This window comes from Aythya fuligula, chromosome 5 (genome assembly GCF_009819795.1).
Source record: "Aythya fuligula isolate bAytFul2 chromosome 5, bAytFul2.pri, whole genome shotgun sequence".
Lineage (NCBI taxonomy): Eukaryota > Metazoa > Chordata > Aves > Anseriformes > Anatidae > Aythya > Aythya fuligula.
Window position 1 is genome coordinate 12,643,556 of NC_045563.1, and position 17,344 is coordinate 12,660,899.

General features: G+C 46.5%; 1 protein-coding gene across 1 annotated transcript in view; it reads right to left on the reverse strand.

The window, feature by feature from the left end:
* EVL (Enah/Vasp-like) overlaps nt 1–16,551 on the reverse strand; it is a 140,861-nt gene extending 124,310 nt beyond the window's left edge. Inside the window, exon 1 of the mRNA XM_032187988.1 lies at nt 16,301–16,551. Coding sequence (XP_032043879.1) covers nt 16,301–16,305 — 5 coding nt within the window. The 5' untranslated portion in view covers nt 16,306–16,551. The remainder of the gene's footprint in view (nt 1–16,300) is intronic.
* Between the last annotated feature and the right edge of the window lie 793 nt (nt 16,552–17,344).

The following is a 17,344-nucleotide window of genomic DNA, read 5'->3' on the forward strand; positions in this document are numbered from 1 at the left end:
ATTGCTATATAAAGCCAAAAGTGGAAAATGTCCTTAGCAGTTTAAATACATATGACAGACAGCAGAAGACAAGCATATTTGAGATAAATGTCAAATTAGTAAAACAAGAAATATGGTCATACCACCAAACATCCCCCAAAAAAATAAAATTCAGCCTGTATAGACTACAAATATTGCTTGGTATGACTAAGACTTGGGTATTCCTGTCTGAGTTTCTGCCTGCTTATGAAGAACGATTTAAAACCATGCAAAATCTCTTCCAAGGAAAGGCATAGGGCTGCATGAATTTGAAGTGAAAGGCAGTAATGTATTATTTACACCTAGATAAACAATTATCAACCATAGCTTTTTCAATACAGCAGAGATTAATTTGAATCATATTGCACACAAAAGTCGCCTTAGCAATTACTAGTTATGCTACTTCAATATTCACCTGACAGCCACAGCATCTTATTCCTGCTACGCCTTTGCTGATTAGTATTTTAGTCCGTATAAACACCAAGCAGACGATATAGAGGACTCTTTCAGAGCAAATAAAAGGAGCTACAGACTTCCATTTGGAAACATCCTTTAAACCAACTTTAATTAGTCGATTTGACTTTTTTCCAAGTTTTGAAGGATTAAATGTAAAAAGAGAAGAGTGGGAGGTTGAAATTAGACCTGCATTATCACCACTACCAAACGAAATGCCAAAGGATATGAAAACAGTATCTGAATAAAGTGAGGTCATGCAGGTTCGTGAAAGCATATATTGACAATAAACCATTCGGACACTGATGTGTAGTGCGTACGTCATATATAAACGAACACGGAATTGTGTACTTTAGACACTAATACAAATAAAGGTATTCACATACCACATACCACACTGACTTCTTGTTATTCTCAAGGAAGCAAATGACCCAGATCTTAAAATCATTTAAATCATATACTGGCATGTTTGCAGTCAAAAGTATCAACCATGAAGTAAGCAACTGCCCACCCACAGATGAGCACAGTAATGCCTACTGAATTTGGGACCCATTACCAAGTACACTGCCAGGCCAGAAGTTATACTTGCATGGAAAATACCAGAGTTTACTTGTCGTCTTCTCTGGTAAACATTCAAAGAGTACAGCTATTAACAATTGAGCCTTCTCATATCTCTGCATTCCCTATTTAAATGGTAGGATGCAGAGAGGAGAAAACTCAAGGCTAACTTCTATACTTCTGCTTCTATCTGACCAAAGTAACCACACTGCTGTCAAGAAGACGACCCCATGGGTGCAATGAATCTGTTGAGCATGCTCTTTCCACCACAAGATCACAGTACCAAGGTCTTAGGAGCTGCTAGCTTGGGGAGATTTTACACAGACACAATATCAAAGCTCAGATCTGACCATGACCCAGCATTTCATCCAGGGCACATACGGATTATCCACCATGAAGCACTAATAGTACAGAATTTGTTAAAATTTACCCATGTTGATGTCACATTAATACCTATACTGCTCCTGTTTCCATAACAAAACACTGAAGTACTAGAGCTGTACTTGATACTTGCTTGTTCTTAGAAATGAGCATGTTCAGGGCAGGCCAAGAAATATACAAGAATAATTTTTTTTCTTGCCCTCATAGCTGATGTTAGAATAAACATGTGAAGGAATTATTTATTATATGCTGGGGAATCCTTTGTTCAGGAACAGCTTCTGACAGCAGCAGCAGATTTAAGCTGTGGCAACTTCAGAGTATTATTTGCTCACTCCTATGAGCACGCACAAAAGTTGTGACTGCTCCAAGGCTTCGGGATAGCCTAGCACCCAGGAGCAGTTTCACACATGAGCCCGTACTACTCTACTGGCAGGTGGGACGTGCTAGCGGTGGGATGCCCCTGGAGCTCGGCTTCCACCCAGGGAAAGGTGAGGACACAGCACTGGGCTGGTTCTGGCCTACTCTGTACCAAGTCAAGGCCTCTGGAAGCACCTCCCATCACATTCTCACAGACAAAATCATCCATGTCCATAAAAACTTGATAGGGGGAGTAAAGAAGACAGAGTTGGACTCTTCTGAAGTGCCCTGTAACAGGACACGAGGCAATGGGCACAAGATGAAATACAGGAAATTCAGCTCAACGTGAAGCTTTTCCACCATGAGGGTGGTCAGGCACTGGAGCACGTTGCCCAGAGAGGCTGCGGCATCTCCATTCCTGGAGATACTCAACACTCAACTGGACAAGGTCCAGGGCAGCCTGCTCTGGGTGGCCCTGCCCTGGGCGGCCCTGCCCTGGGCAGGGGGTTGGACCAGATGATCTCCAGAGGTCCCTTCCAACCTCATTGACTCCCCGTGACTCTGTGAGCAGGAATGTCCCTTCCCATGGGCACTGCACAGTTTGCTCCCAAAGTGTGCCCGGCTGCTACAGCAGCTGCTGTGCGAGGAACATCAGGTCATCCCCACAACTTCTCCTCACCTCACGTGAAGTTCATTTATTGACAACACACACTCCCTAACATACACGTAGTACAGAAAGATTCAGTACAGTCTTTACCAAAAACCAGGGTATATATCTGGCTTTTGAGCCAGATATAGCAAGGAGATACCTTGTATGACATTCCACAGCAAATCAAAACCAGAGAGGAAGTTTAAGTTGCAAAGTATTATTTGAAATATCAGGTTTGTACCACTTGTTCGTTCTTCACATGAAGTAAGAGTGAAGATTGAAAAACTAATTTATTTTTTAAAGGACCAGAGAAATACCAGAGCTCCTGCAAGACATTTTGAAGAGGGAGGGGTTGTCTCCAGTGAAACATTATTAGGTTTGACACTTCAATTAAAGGAGGTGTCAAAGTTAACACAAAAATATCTTTTTCACATAAGCAGCATGTTCCAATTTGGAGGTAAACACACACAAATTACAAAAATAGCACCGCAGCAAAAGCCTTTACAGAATCCATCAAACTGGGCAGCTTTCAGGACCTCCCATCAGCTGAACATCACCAGTGCTCCAACTTTCAGTGTCAGCGGGGAAGAGATTCAGTTTCCTAATGGAAGGACAAGCACTAATACTTAGAGAGAAGCAAAGCAGTAACACAAACCCTATCTTTGGGGCACCTTTCTTTGCTTTCCACATCCAGAGTATTCCAACCCTCTCCTAATCTTCCTGTGAGTTACAGAATACGATCTGGATTTCTAAGGTGGAAGGTGCATGATGGGGGAAGCCACACCGCTTGCTCCAGGATCTGATATCTTGGAGAAAGGGAAATTTCGCACCATTTGTGAGTGTAAAATCCCAAGAATAAGCTGTAGTCCCACAACCAGACTGTGCTGACCCCACCTCTGTCTTTTGATTGCTCAGCCTCTTCAAATGCTATTATTATTGATGCTCAAGAGTACCGGTGTCATGACAGATCGTGTGGCATTGCACATCACTGTGCCCCAGGCCTCCAACATGAGAACGTCCTTGAGGTTCTCTTCCCTCAGCACTTCACTAAGTTGCATGGTTTACATTTCTGCAACATTTCTGCATTCTGTTATATTTTCATATAGACAAGGATTCAGTAACAGGCAGAGTAATTTTTAGCTTATAATCATAACTTTCTTTTCTAAACCCTCTTTCTCTTTCAACTATCTTTTCAGAAACCGTTTCAAAATGCTGCAATGAAAATTTTCTGTCTCTTCTCTCACTCTCCCCACATGACTATGTCTAAAATGCTTCTATCTCTGATGCCTTCCCTTCCATTTATTTTTTTTATCTCTACAATGTAGGCTCTTTTATCCCACCACAGTTCCCAAGGAGTTACTAACAAGAAGTGTTAGAAAAAAAAAAAAAAAGGGTGATGGCAGACGGAGTAATTTCTAAACAACGCCACATTTACATAAACCAAAGGTGGCTCTCAACAAATAAGTAATGGAAAAATTGGTAATGCAGAAATAACCGTAATAAAAGCATATGTGAATCTGCTCAGGAATTCTGACGTATCTTGAGTTTTTCAAAGTTCACCTTTGAAATCCTTCTTTCTCTACACTGGACCAGAGAGAGGTCCAGAGGGGTCTTTGGTCTCTTTTGACCACCACACTGGGTTCTCCTCCAGCAAATATTCCTGGGGAGAAAGAGAGACATGCAACACTTGCAAGTTATCACTGCACAAACACAGGAGATTCCTCGCTGGAGAACCGTATAAAGGAAACTGTCACAGAGCCAAAATATTCTCTATTGACAGCCAAGCTTCTTGCAACTTCCCAAATAAGGCCCTGACTTTAAAGAGCATGTCTTTTCAAAGCCTCATTGATTTTCATCGCCTCATGAAGAAGCACATTGTTTATGTGTCTGGATGTGCTGATATTCAAACAGGATGAGATGGGCATAATTCAGTGGTTTCAGAGCCTGGTTTCCAGACAGAATGAACGAAATAATCATGGGAAGTTTCGAGACACTAACAGCATCCCTTTGGCCACTATTTTGGAGTCATTCCCTGACCAAGTTGAAACTAGAAGGTGTAAAGAGGCTGAGGGACAGCCAGCATTTCCCAGTACTCTGGGAAAAGACTTCAAGGGAATTTTGAAGCACGGTAATGTATTCCTTCCAGCCCCCCATAGTCCAGAGACTATGCATCAAAACTAGAGTTTATGTTAGCGTTCAGGCCTGGTTTTGTGTCATTTCTCTATTTTTCAAGTATTAGTTTACTCATCTTCAGATAAAAATAAAATAATAATAATAATAGCTACAGAATTAGACCACCTTTGCTCTATCTAGATCACATTAAAAAATATATATATTTTTCTCCTGAAATCACTTTAATAGTTGAGTTTGGCAAACTGTTGACAATAATCTGTTGCTTCAGTTCTGCTACTTCTTTTACACTTGGAGCACAGCACTGTGAAATCAGAAGTCGTTTGGATGAAGCCAAAAACTTTTGAAAACAAAGCAAGTCCTTAAAAACACCCTAGGCAAAAATGGGCAGGTCTCAGCCATTCCAGTCACCCTATCTTTGCAATTACAGCACGTACATCCCTGTAATACATATCCTGCAAAAAATATAATCACAGAACTTTAAAGCCATGGACAGAAAAGGAAGAAAAGCTTTACGAAAGTGGGTCAGTAGAGCTTGAGTATACTGAAAGCACAAGCTACTTAGGTGATGGCTATTCCCTACATACATGCCATAGTACTACATAGGCACAAAGAAGAAAAGAAGCGAGAAGAAAAGAGCACAAGCCAGAGTAAAGTAATACAGGCTAGTTGTAGCTAAATGCTGAGCAAATCAAACTCGGTGATATCTGATTTTAAGTAGTGTCAGCAAGACTCACAACTTCTGGTCCACGTGCGACGTAACACAACTGGGAGTGAAATTCCAGCACACAAATTCTGCCCACAGCAGGCAGAGTTGTGCAGAAAGGGCTGACCGGAGGCTGCAGATGAAATGAGTCCCCATCCTCTTCACCTAGATGACACATTCACACCCTGCCTTTACCCGGTGGAGCACCACGAAGCCACAAAACAGGTCAGAGGTGGGATAACCCAGCGGAACACTGCTGGATTTTCTTTGGCGTGATTAACACATTAACAAGACACCCCACAAATAAATGATCATGAAGCCCCACAAAAGGAGTATGGTGGGAATTTCCTTCTAGAGCCATGGAGAATCAACCTGCAATGCCACCAGTTTAGCCATAAGTAATAAACTGTCCGATAGGGTTTATTTACATGAGAAAACTCTAGAATGGTAATGTGAATTAACATCCTTGAATGAATCAAACCACATTAGATCCCTGCAGACACACTCGTTATTAATTAAATCAACCCTATTTCATATTTAGTATAATTTACTTTGATGTGAATTAAACTTAATCAAATTAAGGTCACGCGAACGCTGAATCAGAGAATATATACAATGGTTTAATGTAGTTTACCTAATTTACTTTACGTTCACATTTTGGGTGATTTGGATTAATTTTCCTTCATGCCTTTCTGCAGACAGCTTTAGAATAGAAAGAGACAGCAGAGAACAGATGAGATGCTGGGAAGCTCCCCCCACAACCTACAGTTTTGAGCTGTCAAACTCATTCCCCAGGAAAGGGGTCCCTGAGGTAACGTAACCTGCTGGGGACACGCCAGACAGACTACTGCATGGTCACTCTCCGTGGTGGCTTCCCATGGCTTCCCATCTTTGCTAACTCTCACCTGGAGTCCAGAGGCTGGGAAGTGAGAGTCAAACCCTGCAAGTCCTCACCCCTCAATCCTGCTGCATTTGCAGCCGCTGATCAGATGTTAACGGGCCATTGGCAGCGCATGTCCTGAGGAACCCGAGACAACCCCCAAGGAGGCCAAGGCATTTGATGTGGTTATCTTTTAAACAACAGGTCACTAAAATATTTGGTGTGTTTCCGATGTTGTTTTTAATAAAAAAATATAAAGGCCAATTTATTTAGGCAGATGTGTTAAAGTCACTTGTCGTATTAATTCACTGTTGTAACGTCTTATTGTGGTTACCCTGCTCCAACACTTACAAAGTCACCCCTGAGTCTTCCACCAAACTCCCTTCATGCTCCTGTTATGTGCCTCTGCTTTTTACCATGGAAGATTTTTCTGTGTACACAAACGCACTCTGTCATATCTAGGGCACTCGGCATCTATTATTTTCTGTGATGCAGGTACCATCTGTGAAGCTGAACCTCAGTTCAGGACTATCACATTGACACGTGTTGGGGAATCAGAGATGGAAATTGATATTAGGTTATAATCCTACTGCATTCAAATAGAAGACCAGGACTTTAGCAAGATCAGGCTTAACCACAGCCTCTAATACCCAAGCATACCTCTAAAACGTTTGCTCAGGAAACCTTCAGCTGCACCCTTTGTTTTGCAGTGCCCTGCCAGGATTATCACCCTCAGGGGTCACAAAAGGTGTCCAAAACTCCAAACCAAAAGAATGACGAACAGACCCTGATGGCAACAGCAGGTGACAGCTGGCAGCAGTGTGCAACTAAGTGCACAGTGATGAGATCAGAGACCTGTGTCAAGAAGAAGGGGCTACCAAAAGCACTCCTGAGTAAGGAAGAAGCAAAATTGTTTTAGCCCTTTGCCATGGAGGTCCTTCACAAGCCGCTGGGCTGATCTGACCATGCAGTGACTTAAATTCCAGCTCCTGTGAGCACGAAGTCAGCACTGGGAGGAGGGTGGGACACAGAAGCATTTCTGCTTGGGCTGCCTGGACAAGTGCCCACCTCCACCGCTGCCTTCCCTCCGTCCCCCCAGCACCGCTCGTGTGATGCTGACAAACATTTATGCAGCTCCACGGCAGACCTGACCTGAGGATGGGCCCAGCTGAAAGCAACACAGCTCTTCATGGAGACTGGGAGCACTGGCTAAGCTGGACCCACTTCAGCACTGACACCGGAGCTCCAGCCATGCTCAGGACATCAGTGACACAGAAATGTGTTGCAGGAATGGCATTCATCCTGCACACCCCCAAACAAGCCTGAGACGTGCCCCCATGTGCATTTATTGCTTTTTCAAACTTGTTTCCATCTTCCCTAGCTTGCTGCCCCATGTGTTTTCCCCCCTTGCTATTTCTGCAGCACTCATATTTAATGCCATGAAATTTTAAAGTAGTGTGCTGGCTCAGGCTTTTTGAGATTGCAGAGGGTTGCAGTCACGCAGCTCTGGCACTGTTTTTGTTTAGCAAGTCAGGACAGAGGGTACAAGGAGGCCCCTGCTGCTCACCCTTGGGCAACATCACGTAGATGACAAAGCAAGGGAGCACTCCCTTTTTTTAAACCAAATGAGATGCTTCTGCTCCTATTTGTATGTGTTAGATGCCAGGACTTCCAGACACAAGACAGGAGTAGGGTAGCTTTGGGTTCCCCCTTCCTAAAAGCTATAAAATTTCCCAACTGGCTTTGCCTTCGGCTGAAGAAGCCAGCATTCACCGCTCCACCAGCCCCCAGTCCTGTCAATTTGCATGCACGTACTTGGATTTATCACGGTCAGTGGCCTTATCACAACGGTCAGTCGGTTCACAAACATCAAGGATGCTGCTGCCAGTAATAAGGTCAGGAACACGTGCAAGTCTTTGCAAGACCAGGATCTTGATGCCGCAGCTCCAGCCGCTGTCCCCCTGCCTGTGGTGTGAGAGGGGCTGGGGGCAGCCCCCAGTACAGGATGGGATGGGATGGGGCTGCTTGCAGGAGAAGCCAGGCACTGCCCCAGGCTACATGCAGGGATCACAGCAGCAATCTGGTAGTGCTTGCAGGTGGTTCACGTGCTGTAAACCGGTGTCTGAGAGCTCAGCACCAGTTAAAACAACTAGACACCAAGCCAAGAGCCCGCAGGTCAGGCTGCGGGAAGCTCCTTCCTCTGGCTGCCCTGCTCATTACACGCATTGCTGAATTGAGGCCACTGCCCCCACCCCACTCTGAATCCACCTGGCTGCAGGCAGGGCCCATAGGGCAGGATGCTGCCCTGCCACAGCCCTGTGACACCTCTTCAGCAGAAACATTTCCAGCTGCACTTGGAAAGAAAGTGCAACGTAGTCTGCTCGACAGCCTTTTGTCCCCAGACAGATACAGTCAGTCAGATCCACTGAATTGCACACTCTGCTTTCCTAATTCCCTCCAGTTATGCTCTAAACAGAAAACCCTTCATGCTAAAAATGGCAAGATCCCATTCTTTCACCACCACCGCTCTAGGTGGGGAGGATCCATCCTAGCACCGGGTTGCTGCTGGAGGAGGCACAGCACCATGCTGCGAGTTCAGGATCACGGCAGCAGCAGCTGACGAGGCAGCGCCGCAGTTTGCTCCTCTAACTGCAAACACCGGGCGTGCTGAAGCGAAAGGGAAGGGCACAACTCTGCACCGCATTTATTCACGGATGGACCCTAACAACAGACAAGCCAAACATCAAACAGGGACAGCTAAAAGACATTTTATTAAGCATACAGGTAAAATAAATATATAAACTTGTGCTCCTTCTCTTTCATTGATCTAATTAGTCAAAGAAATGAAGTGCTTGAGAACAGCAAGACTGCTACGCAGGGATGACTCAAACCCTTACTTCTTAATGTAACTGCTGTGGGATCAAAAATTAACTAGGATTTACCTAGACGATATATTTTAGAAAGATCAGCATGCAAATGTATTGCAGCACTCACCACTAATTCATGATAAAGTCAGAATATTAAAGTTACCTCATTATGTCAAAAATATGCTAGCCCAGTATTGCTCTCACTTTAAATTACAAATCCTTTTCAAACAGGAATTCACAGATTATGTCAAATCCTAGCACTGTTTGGCAGGTGGGAATGAGAGTGACAGACACAACAGAGTCATTTAATAAAATAATGATTTTAGTATTAAAAACATTTTAACTGGGTAATGACAACAGTAAAGAGCTAACAGGCAGAAATACATATGTACAAACTGTGGGAAAACATGTACATGTGTAGATGATTTTAACTTCCTTGTTTTCTATTTTAAAGGATTTTGCAGGCATTTTTTGAACTCTTTTGATGTCATTTGGACCACAAACCACAAGTTGAGTAATGCTGGTCTATTCAGTGCTGAAGTCATATCCCTGCTCATCCAGCACACATGTAACAGGCTTATTTCCAGCTCCAGCTTTTTCACTTGTATTTACTTATTTAAGCTAACCTTTTATCATAAGCATTGAGCAGTGCTGGTTGCGTTTAGTTCTTCTCGCTGCTGCGTGTGGGGGAGCGCATGCAGCCAACAGCCCGGCCTGTGCACAGCTACGGGGAAAAAGGATGCAGCATGCAATTAAAGGGATTATGGTGACCGCGGACCTACTTCTTGCTAATGCCATTTCAGTGTATTTTCTAGATCCCCTCGTTACTGAGGGAGTGGCTTACTAACGAGGGATAAAGAGCGGAGGCACAGGAAGGAAGCAATGCTCACTCGGACTGAGGAGCAGCAGCGAATGATGGGAAAAGGGGGAAAATGCAAAGAGGAGGAAGGAACAGACAGCAGCATGGAGAACACGAGGAGCCTTACTGTAATGCTTGGTGATTAATATACATATTACACTCTTCATCCTCAGAAATGCTTCCTGAACAGGAGTCACTATTCCAGCAAAGCAAGGACTTCAACAGGACCAAGCTTAAGCATATCCTTAAATCCTGTGCTAGACTGAGACCTAGCTGCTTAACCTTCTTAATTCCCCCTCAGGTAAGTACTGCCACCCTGCAGCAGATAAAGACCTGAGGCCACAAAGGTTAAAAGATTCAGCAGCCACGAAGCAGCGGAGGAAGCACAATGCACCTGTGATGAGGAGCTCACCACAGTGACAAGGCCCAGGCCCAAACCACTGCGGTCCCCCTGCTAGGGCATCCGTGGGATCCCACAGCATGCTACAATTCGTAGTATTATATTAAGCTGAGCTGTTCTGCACAGCTCTTTATTCATATATTTTATCACCAAATCACAGCAGAACATGCCTGTCCTTCTCAGCACCTACGCGAGCTGGAGGAGGGAATATCGAGATCTCAAGCTGCAGGAATGACACCTACTGCCTGAGGAATGAATTGCTCACCTACCCGAGACCTGCGCCCAAAAAGCGAGGGCCTTCCAGAGAAATGGGTCACAGAACCATAGCATGTCTGGGGTTGGAAGGGACCTCTGGAGATCACCCAGTCCAACCCCACTGCCGAGGGTTGTTGAGGGGTGTTGTCTTCCCGGTCAATAGCACGGCTAACTGAGGAACAACCCCCTGCCATGAAGGCAGGTGGGGAATGCCTTGATGGGAGTGGGAGCATGGCCAGTTGTTAAAAATGCTCATCCACACTGCTGGCTGGGCTCATGGTTTGTAATGCAAACACTGGGGAGCCTGGGCAGAAGGGTTCGTGGTGGGGAAGAGGAATGCGAGGACTACCATCTTAGTAAATGCCAAATCCTAAGTTGTAGTTATAGCATTCCCTGGGGAAATGGTTCCAAGAGCATTTCTGGTGGTGTCAGGGGACCCTTGCTTCCTACCCTATACATGTATGCTCTTCACGTGTGGAAGGTGTGAATTACACAGAATCACACAGAATTTCTAGGTTGGAAGAGACCTCAAGATCATTGAGTCCAACCTTTGACCTAACACTAACAAGTCCTCCACTAAACCATATCCCTAAGCTCTACATCTAAACGTCTTTTAAAGACCTCCAGGGATAGTGACTCCATCACTTCTCTGGGCAGCCCGTTCCAATGTCTAACAACCCTTTCAGTAAAGAAGTTCTTCCTAAAATTACCTTGTCTTTGCAGGCAAGGACTTAATGATCCCATTTGCCCTATCAAAGTGCAAATGGCCAAACTGGCACAGCTGGGGTGAGAGAAACCAGAACTCAAAAGGAATGCCTAAGTTAACCCTGAACTGGAGACAAACATCAGACCTTCAGGCTTCCCTCAAGCAGGCAAATCAAAACTTTCTGGCCCTCACATGTCTCTCCCACCCAACAACTGTGAAATATCCAGAAAAGTGTAATGCTTCGCTAGTTGCTGTGATGCTGCAGAATGGTGCTTCTGGCAAACAGAAATGTGAAGGAGGTTTCCAGGCTCTGATTTTTGGTAAGGGCTTGCCCTGTCTGTCTTCTTGTGATTACAAAATAGGTATTTTTAATGCCTTCATAACCTTCAAGTCAAGAATCATTTTAGAAAGACTGTCAGTATCATTCTTCGTGTTTACCTCAACGCAAAAACACAAAGTCTCACGGGAAGAAAAGTTGTGTGGTGGTAAATATGCCAGGAATGAAACGACAGGGAACAAAATAAAATTTGATGGATTTTTGATTTCACATGGTCACAGCCCAGACCAAAACACACTTTGAGTGCCACTGGGGGATGTGCACACACACACACACCTCGGGCAGAGGTCTGGCCTCTCCTCCTTGTGCTGCAGCTGCAGGGAGGGCAGCCTCTCTGCCCAACCGCTCCAGCGCGTCTTTTGGTCACTTCCCCTCATTATAATGCGTCAGATCAAAAAGCAGATGGAGGTGGAAGTGTTGGGGAGCTGTGGATGAAACCTGCCCATGGAAGATGGAGGGGGTGAGGCACAGTGTGGCACAGCTGCCTCCCCTCTGCTCAACACTCCTGAGAAACTGAAACCAGACACAAGGCCGAGGAAAGGAAAGGGGGAAAGGATGATGGATCCCAAGCGATCTGAAATGACCATGATGACTGCAGAACACACATCCTGAAACTCCTCGTCCTCTTGAAGGAACACCACCAATGTACACCAGAGTGGTTTCCACTGCAATAAAGGACAACAGGGGAATGATGTAATTTTATTTATTTATTAATGTAAACAGAAAGCAGATGAGATAACCCTAAGATTCAGATGGAGATTCAGCAAACAAAAGTATCTACACTGAACTTCTTAGATACAGAAAATCTATAGCTCATGCAATTTCTTTTATTTTAATTCTGTAATGATTAAGACTAAGCATTAGTCAGATTCATTTCACTTTGGCAGCAGCTTTAGAATTTTTTTCTAAAGAGGTTTGATATTGCTCATCTCGCACAGTGCACTGCAATGGATAGCAAGAAAAAAAAAAAAAAAAAAAAACCACAAAATTGCTAGCCTGCAAGATTCAGGAAATTATTTGAGCCTAAACTGTATTTGCACTTTTGGAAAGGTTTTGATGCTTCTTTACAGTAAATGTAAATATTTACAAAGAGAGAAGTGCTGTACTGTCAAAAGCAAGCATCTAGCTCGGCACAAAGAAGGAACGTGCAGACACCTTTAACCATGATGCTCTTCTAACAGAGCTGTTCTGCATTAGGATGCCTGTTATTTAATAGAGCCTGAGTGATCCAGAAAAGCACAGGAGTGAAACGCCACACGAAACCACGACACTAAGTTACAGACATGCACACCCTCACTTCAAGAATTATGCTCAGCCTTGGTTGTAGCGTTACAGGAACAGAAGACAAAAGATTTCCAAAAAGAGGGAATGAACAAAAAGATGTCCAGAGTCTGTGCCTCATTTTAAGGACGGGAAAGTTTATCTTTTAAGCATACAGAGTAACAATGAGAATAAGTGAGACATAACTGGCCTGCCCGCTCACATCTCCTTACAGCAAGGGCATGTTGAAGGCCAGTAGGTATCATCTGGCTGCAGAAGAACCACAGCCTCCGTGCTGCACCTCAGCAGAAGTACAGCATCTGCTGACAAACAGCTGACCACAGCCAGAGCCAAAGCACTCCTCCAAAGACCTAAGCAGAGCTACAAAAGCAACTTTCTGCCTGCAGCGTAGCATCCACACTTGGGATCTTGCTGGTGAAACGACAGCCACAGGGCTGGGCGTTTCCTCACGAATGACACAGGTGGAACTGCGCAGCACAGGTTTGGCTTGAGGGCCACCAACCTTCATGCAAGGCAAGGCAAGGCAAGGCGGTGTGACAGCTCGGCCATGGCACGGCTCCAAGCCAAGGCAAAGAGCTGCAGTCAGAAAAGGACAGGACAGGGTTTCTCGAGTTCCAGAGTTTGACAGAATTAAACAAACTAAGCTGCAAACATACTGCTCCAGCTCAGAAATCAATTACCAGCGACAGGGCTAAATGGGACCTTATAGACGACTTGAGTTTGTTATCCATCTCAGGGGATGCAATGAGTTCCCTACAGGGCACAGTGCGCTGGGCTACACGGGCCACTAGTCCATCAAGGTCAGCAACCCCAATTCCAGCAACATTATACATGGAAACAACACATTCTCTCTAATTTGTTACGGAGAGAAACAGAAAAAAGGAGTAAAGAAGACAAAGAAACCTCAGTAACTAACGATGCATACCTATAGCTCCAGTTAGCCCCCAAGCAAATCAAATGCTTTGGCAAACCTCTTGAATTACCTCATGAACTGCTTCATGAACAGAAAACATAGAATAAAGTGAAATGCTCCACACTTTGTGTTTATTGGATCAAATGTAAAGACTTTGCTTGTTTATGTCCAAAACAAAAGGTTTAAAAAGAATGAAGCATATATGGTTTTTGCTACTAAACCAAGTTTATGCTATGAATGCAGGACTGTAACATACAGCCAACTTATCAGCATGGCTGAGAGAGAGACTGTGTGAATATTTTTTTCAAGCATACAAACAATCTGCTATTGCTGCTTTTTACTTTTAGTGAGAGACCACTGAAACACAGATTTCTTATAAACTGCATTTCTGACTAACAAATGCAAGGTTACATTTAAGTTGATAGAACATACTAAACTTATTTTCATCTACAGTAATATTCAGAGACATTGTCTCATCCCAAATATGAGACAATTCTGTTACCTGCAAGAATAAGTGAATATCTGCAGAAGAATAACCTCAATATTTATTGTACTACAGCAATATTTTTATATACTAAGAAGTAATAACACCTCTGCACTTTAGCATTTTCCACCCCGGAATCATAAACCACTTTTCAGATAAAACATCTATTATAATCTGTTTTAGTACTAAGGCCTGCGGTACACCCACTACACACATTTTATGCTTTTGAAGTTAAGACATAAAGAAATTATCAAAATACAAACGGAAATTTTTACTTAAAAATGGCAAGCATCATATAACTGCCACATAGCAATTGTGCAAAGAACAGCACCGCAATTTATTCACCACAAAATGCAATATAAATAAAACACACGTGGCTAAGCAAATGTTTTAAGAAGGTTTTTATTAAATGATTTTATAGCCTGCCAGGGCCCTTTGGAATTATATAGCCTAGATTTATTAAACAGGAATTGTCACTGAAAAGGGTTTTAGGTGATTTGCAGATGTGTATTTACTGGCTAGTAGTACCCATAGAGTAAAGACTATACAAGCAAGGAAAAAATCAGACAGAAACCTTTAGAAGCAGAAACTCATTTAGAAAGACAGAGCAAGCACGTACATCGAGGTGTGGTAGTGGCGAGACAGGACTGCTTTACGGGTGACACACTTGCAGACTGCAAGCATCACATGGCGAGACACGGAGCAGCTACGCCAAGAAGCACTCGCAGCGCACGTGGCCCAACTTCAGGTGCTGCACAAACGGGCACAGCCCAGCACAAGGGGCCCGGCCTAGAGGAGCATCCCTTCTGACTGTCAGTCCGTCCATAACCATCAGACATGAGGAAACGTGGAAGTCCCAAAGCCCTTCCTGGAGGCAAGCTGCTTTTTCTTTCCAGAATGCCCCATGGCTCTCATCTCTTCTGATGGGGATTATTATTTCATGGTCTGTCTTTGGGTCTCCTAATTTCCTGCTACCTCTCCCACCAAAAAGCACAGCCACAAACAGCGTGTGCTCACGCGGAGCGGGGTACCCTCAGCAGGGCAGCCTCACAGCTGTACCCGCTTCCAGCCAACCCCGTGGTGCTGGCTTGGGGCACGAGGTGTGCTTACCAGTCACCTCCAGGGCAAACAGTCCAAGGCCTGGGGAGCAGCTCCACTGATGGAGGGAAGGGAACGAGGGGAAATTTGGCTGCCACGAGCTGCGTTTGATGGTCTCTGGGCACCCCCGTGAGCAGACCAGGTGAGACAGAGAGTGATGTGCTTCTTGTGTGCAGACCGGAGAGGTGCAGGACACTGGTCGCATGGCACTGCCCACCTGTGTGCCTTCCAGCCCTCCCCATTGACAACATTTAAAGCAATTGAAGGAAACTGACGGCAAGACAAACACCTACACAGATGCACCTCCGAGCCTTTGGCACACGTGGTAGCGCTGGGGGTACACGGGGCCGTAAATGCATTCAGCTGTACTTCCAGGAGCAACGCAAACCTTGCAATTTGGGCATTATGCACCGCAGAAAGGCGGCTGCTCTTTCCATTTTTAACGTTTCCCGAAGCGGTTTTACCTTAGCTCGGTGGAAAGAGCCACCGGCGCTAGCCGAATCAGAGGCTGCGTTGCTCCGAGATACTGACAGCTCGAGTCAGCTCCTGGACTGAGGAGCAAAGAGCCGGGTCTGGGGGAGGACGAACCAAAACAAGCAGCGCCTTCCTTGCAGCGGGCACCCTTTTCTATTAGGGGCGAGCCGGCCTGGGGACGGGGAAACCTGCGGGCAGGGAGGCTGCTGCCCAGAGGGGGGAGCAGAAAGAGGGGCTGGCCGCACGCCTCGCCCCCGGGGGCTGTGCCAGGGGCTCAGGACCCCCCCGGGGAGCTGCAGCTCCCGAAGCCGGGACCCCCCCGCTCCCCTCCTCCTGCTCGCAGCCTTTGTACCCGCCGGGCGGCTCCAGGCAGCGGCAGCCCCAAGCCACGCCACCGCTGTCACCACCCACCCGCACCATCCATCTTACCCCACACACACACACACGGCGTGACACCGGCACGGGAGGACCCGCGTGTCCCCGCACACACTCACCTCATCTTCCCGGAGGCGGCGGGGGCCGTAACGGGGCGGGGAGAGGTCCGGGTTTGGGGCTGGGGCTTTGGGGGCCGCCCCACTCGCCCCTTACCCGGGCAGCTCGGAGGCGGCGGCGGCAGCGGGCGGCCCCTCCGCCGGCCCGGCCATGTTGCCGGCTCCCTGCCGGCTGCGCTGCGTGTGTGTGAGCGGGTGTGTGTGTGTGTCTGTGTGTGTGTGGGTGTGAGCGGGTGTGAGTGTGGGTGTGAGCGCGGGGGGGGCCGTGTGGGCAGGACAAAGCGGCGCCGCCGCCTCCCGCCCCGCTCCGCTCCGCACCCACGCGCGGTGGGGCCGCCCCGCCCCGCGCAGCCTCCGCGGGTGGACCCGGCCCGGGGTCCCCCCCGTGTGCCCCCCCCGGCTCCTTCTTGTCGCCCCCCAGCGGCTCGACACGCCCCGGGGTGATCCCATACACACCCCGACACACCCCGGGGTGCCCCCCGTCCCCAAATGGGAACGGTTTCTGTAAGGGAACTCCGGGGTTTGGGTCCCCTCCCGACCCTCCCCACATCTCTTGGCCCCTTTCTGCCCACCTGGAAGGGGCGGTGGTGGATGTGGCACCGTTTGGGTTTCCTCAGGGGCCTGCCCTGAGCAAATGCTCCATCGTTCCTCAGGTGTGCCATACACAGGTCACCGTAACTTCACCAGCAGTTCCCCAGGGAACGAAGGCCCTTCACGCTGGACATCTGTGGTTGCAGAGCCCACAGGTCTCTGCCAGTTCTGTGTCACCCAAACTGGGCATAGAAACAGACAACTGGCAAATCCCACACCCATGTAGTCTCAGAGCCAGGCAGGTACCACAGGTGTGTGCTTGTCTGGAGCTGAGGTGATCCCTGCCACCCCCCAGCGTGTCCATGTCCCAATTAACGCTGCTTTGATCACACCCTGAGACCCACCTGCTGCAGCTCCACTTCCAAACGAAAATACACTACAACAACAACAGACAACAGCAGCAGGAACCCAGCAGCAGTAGTACCCATGCCTTTCATTCAGAGCCTTGCTTCTTTC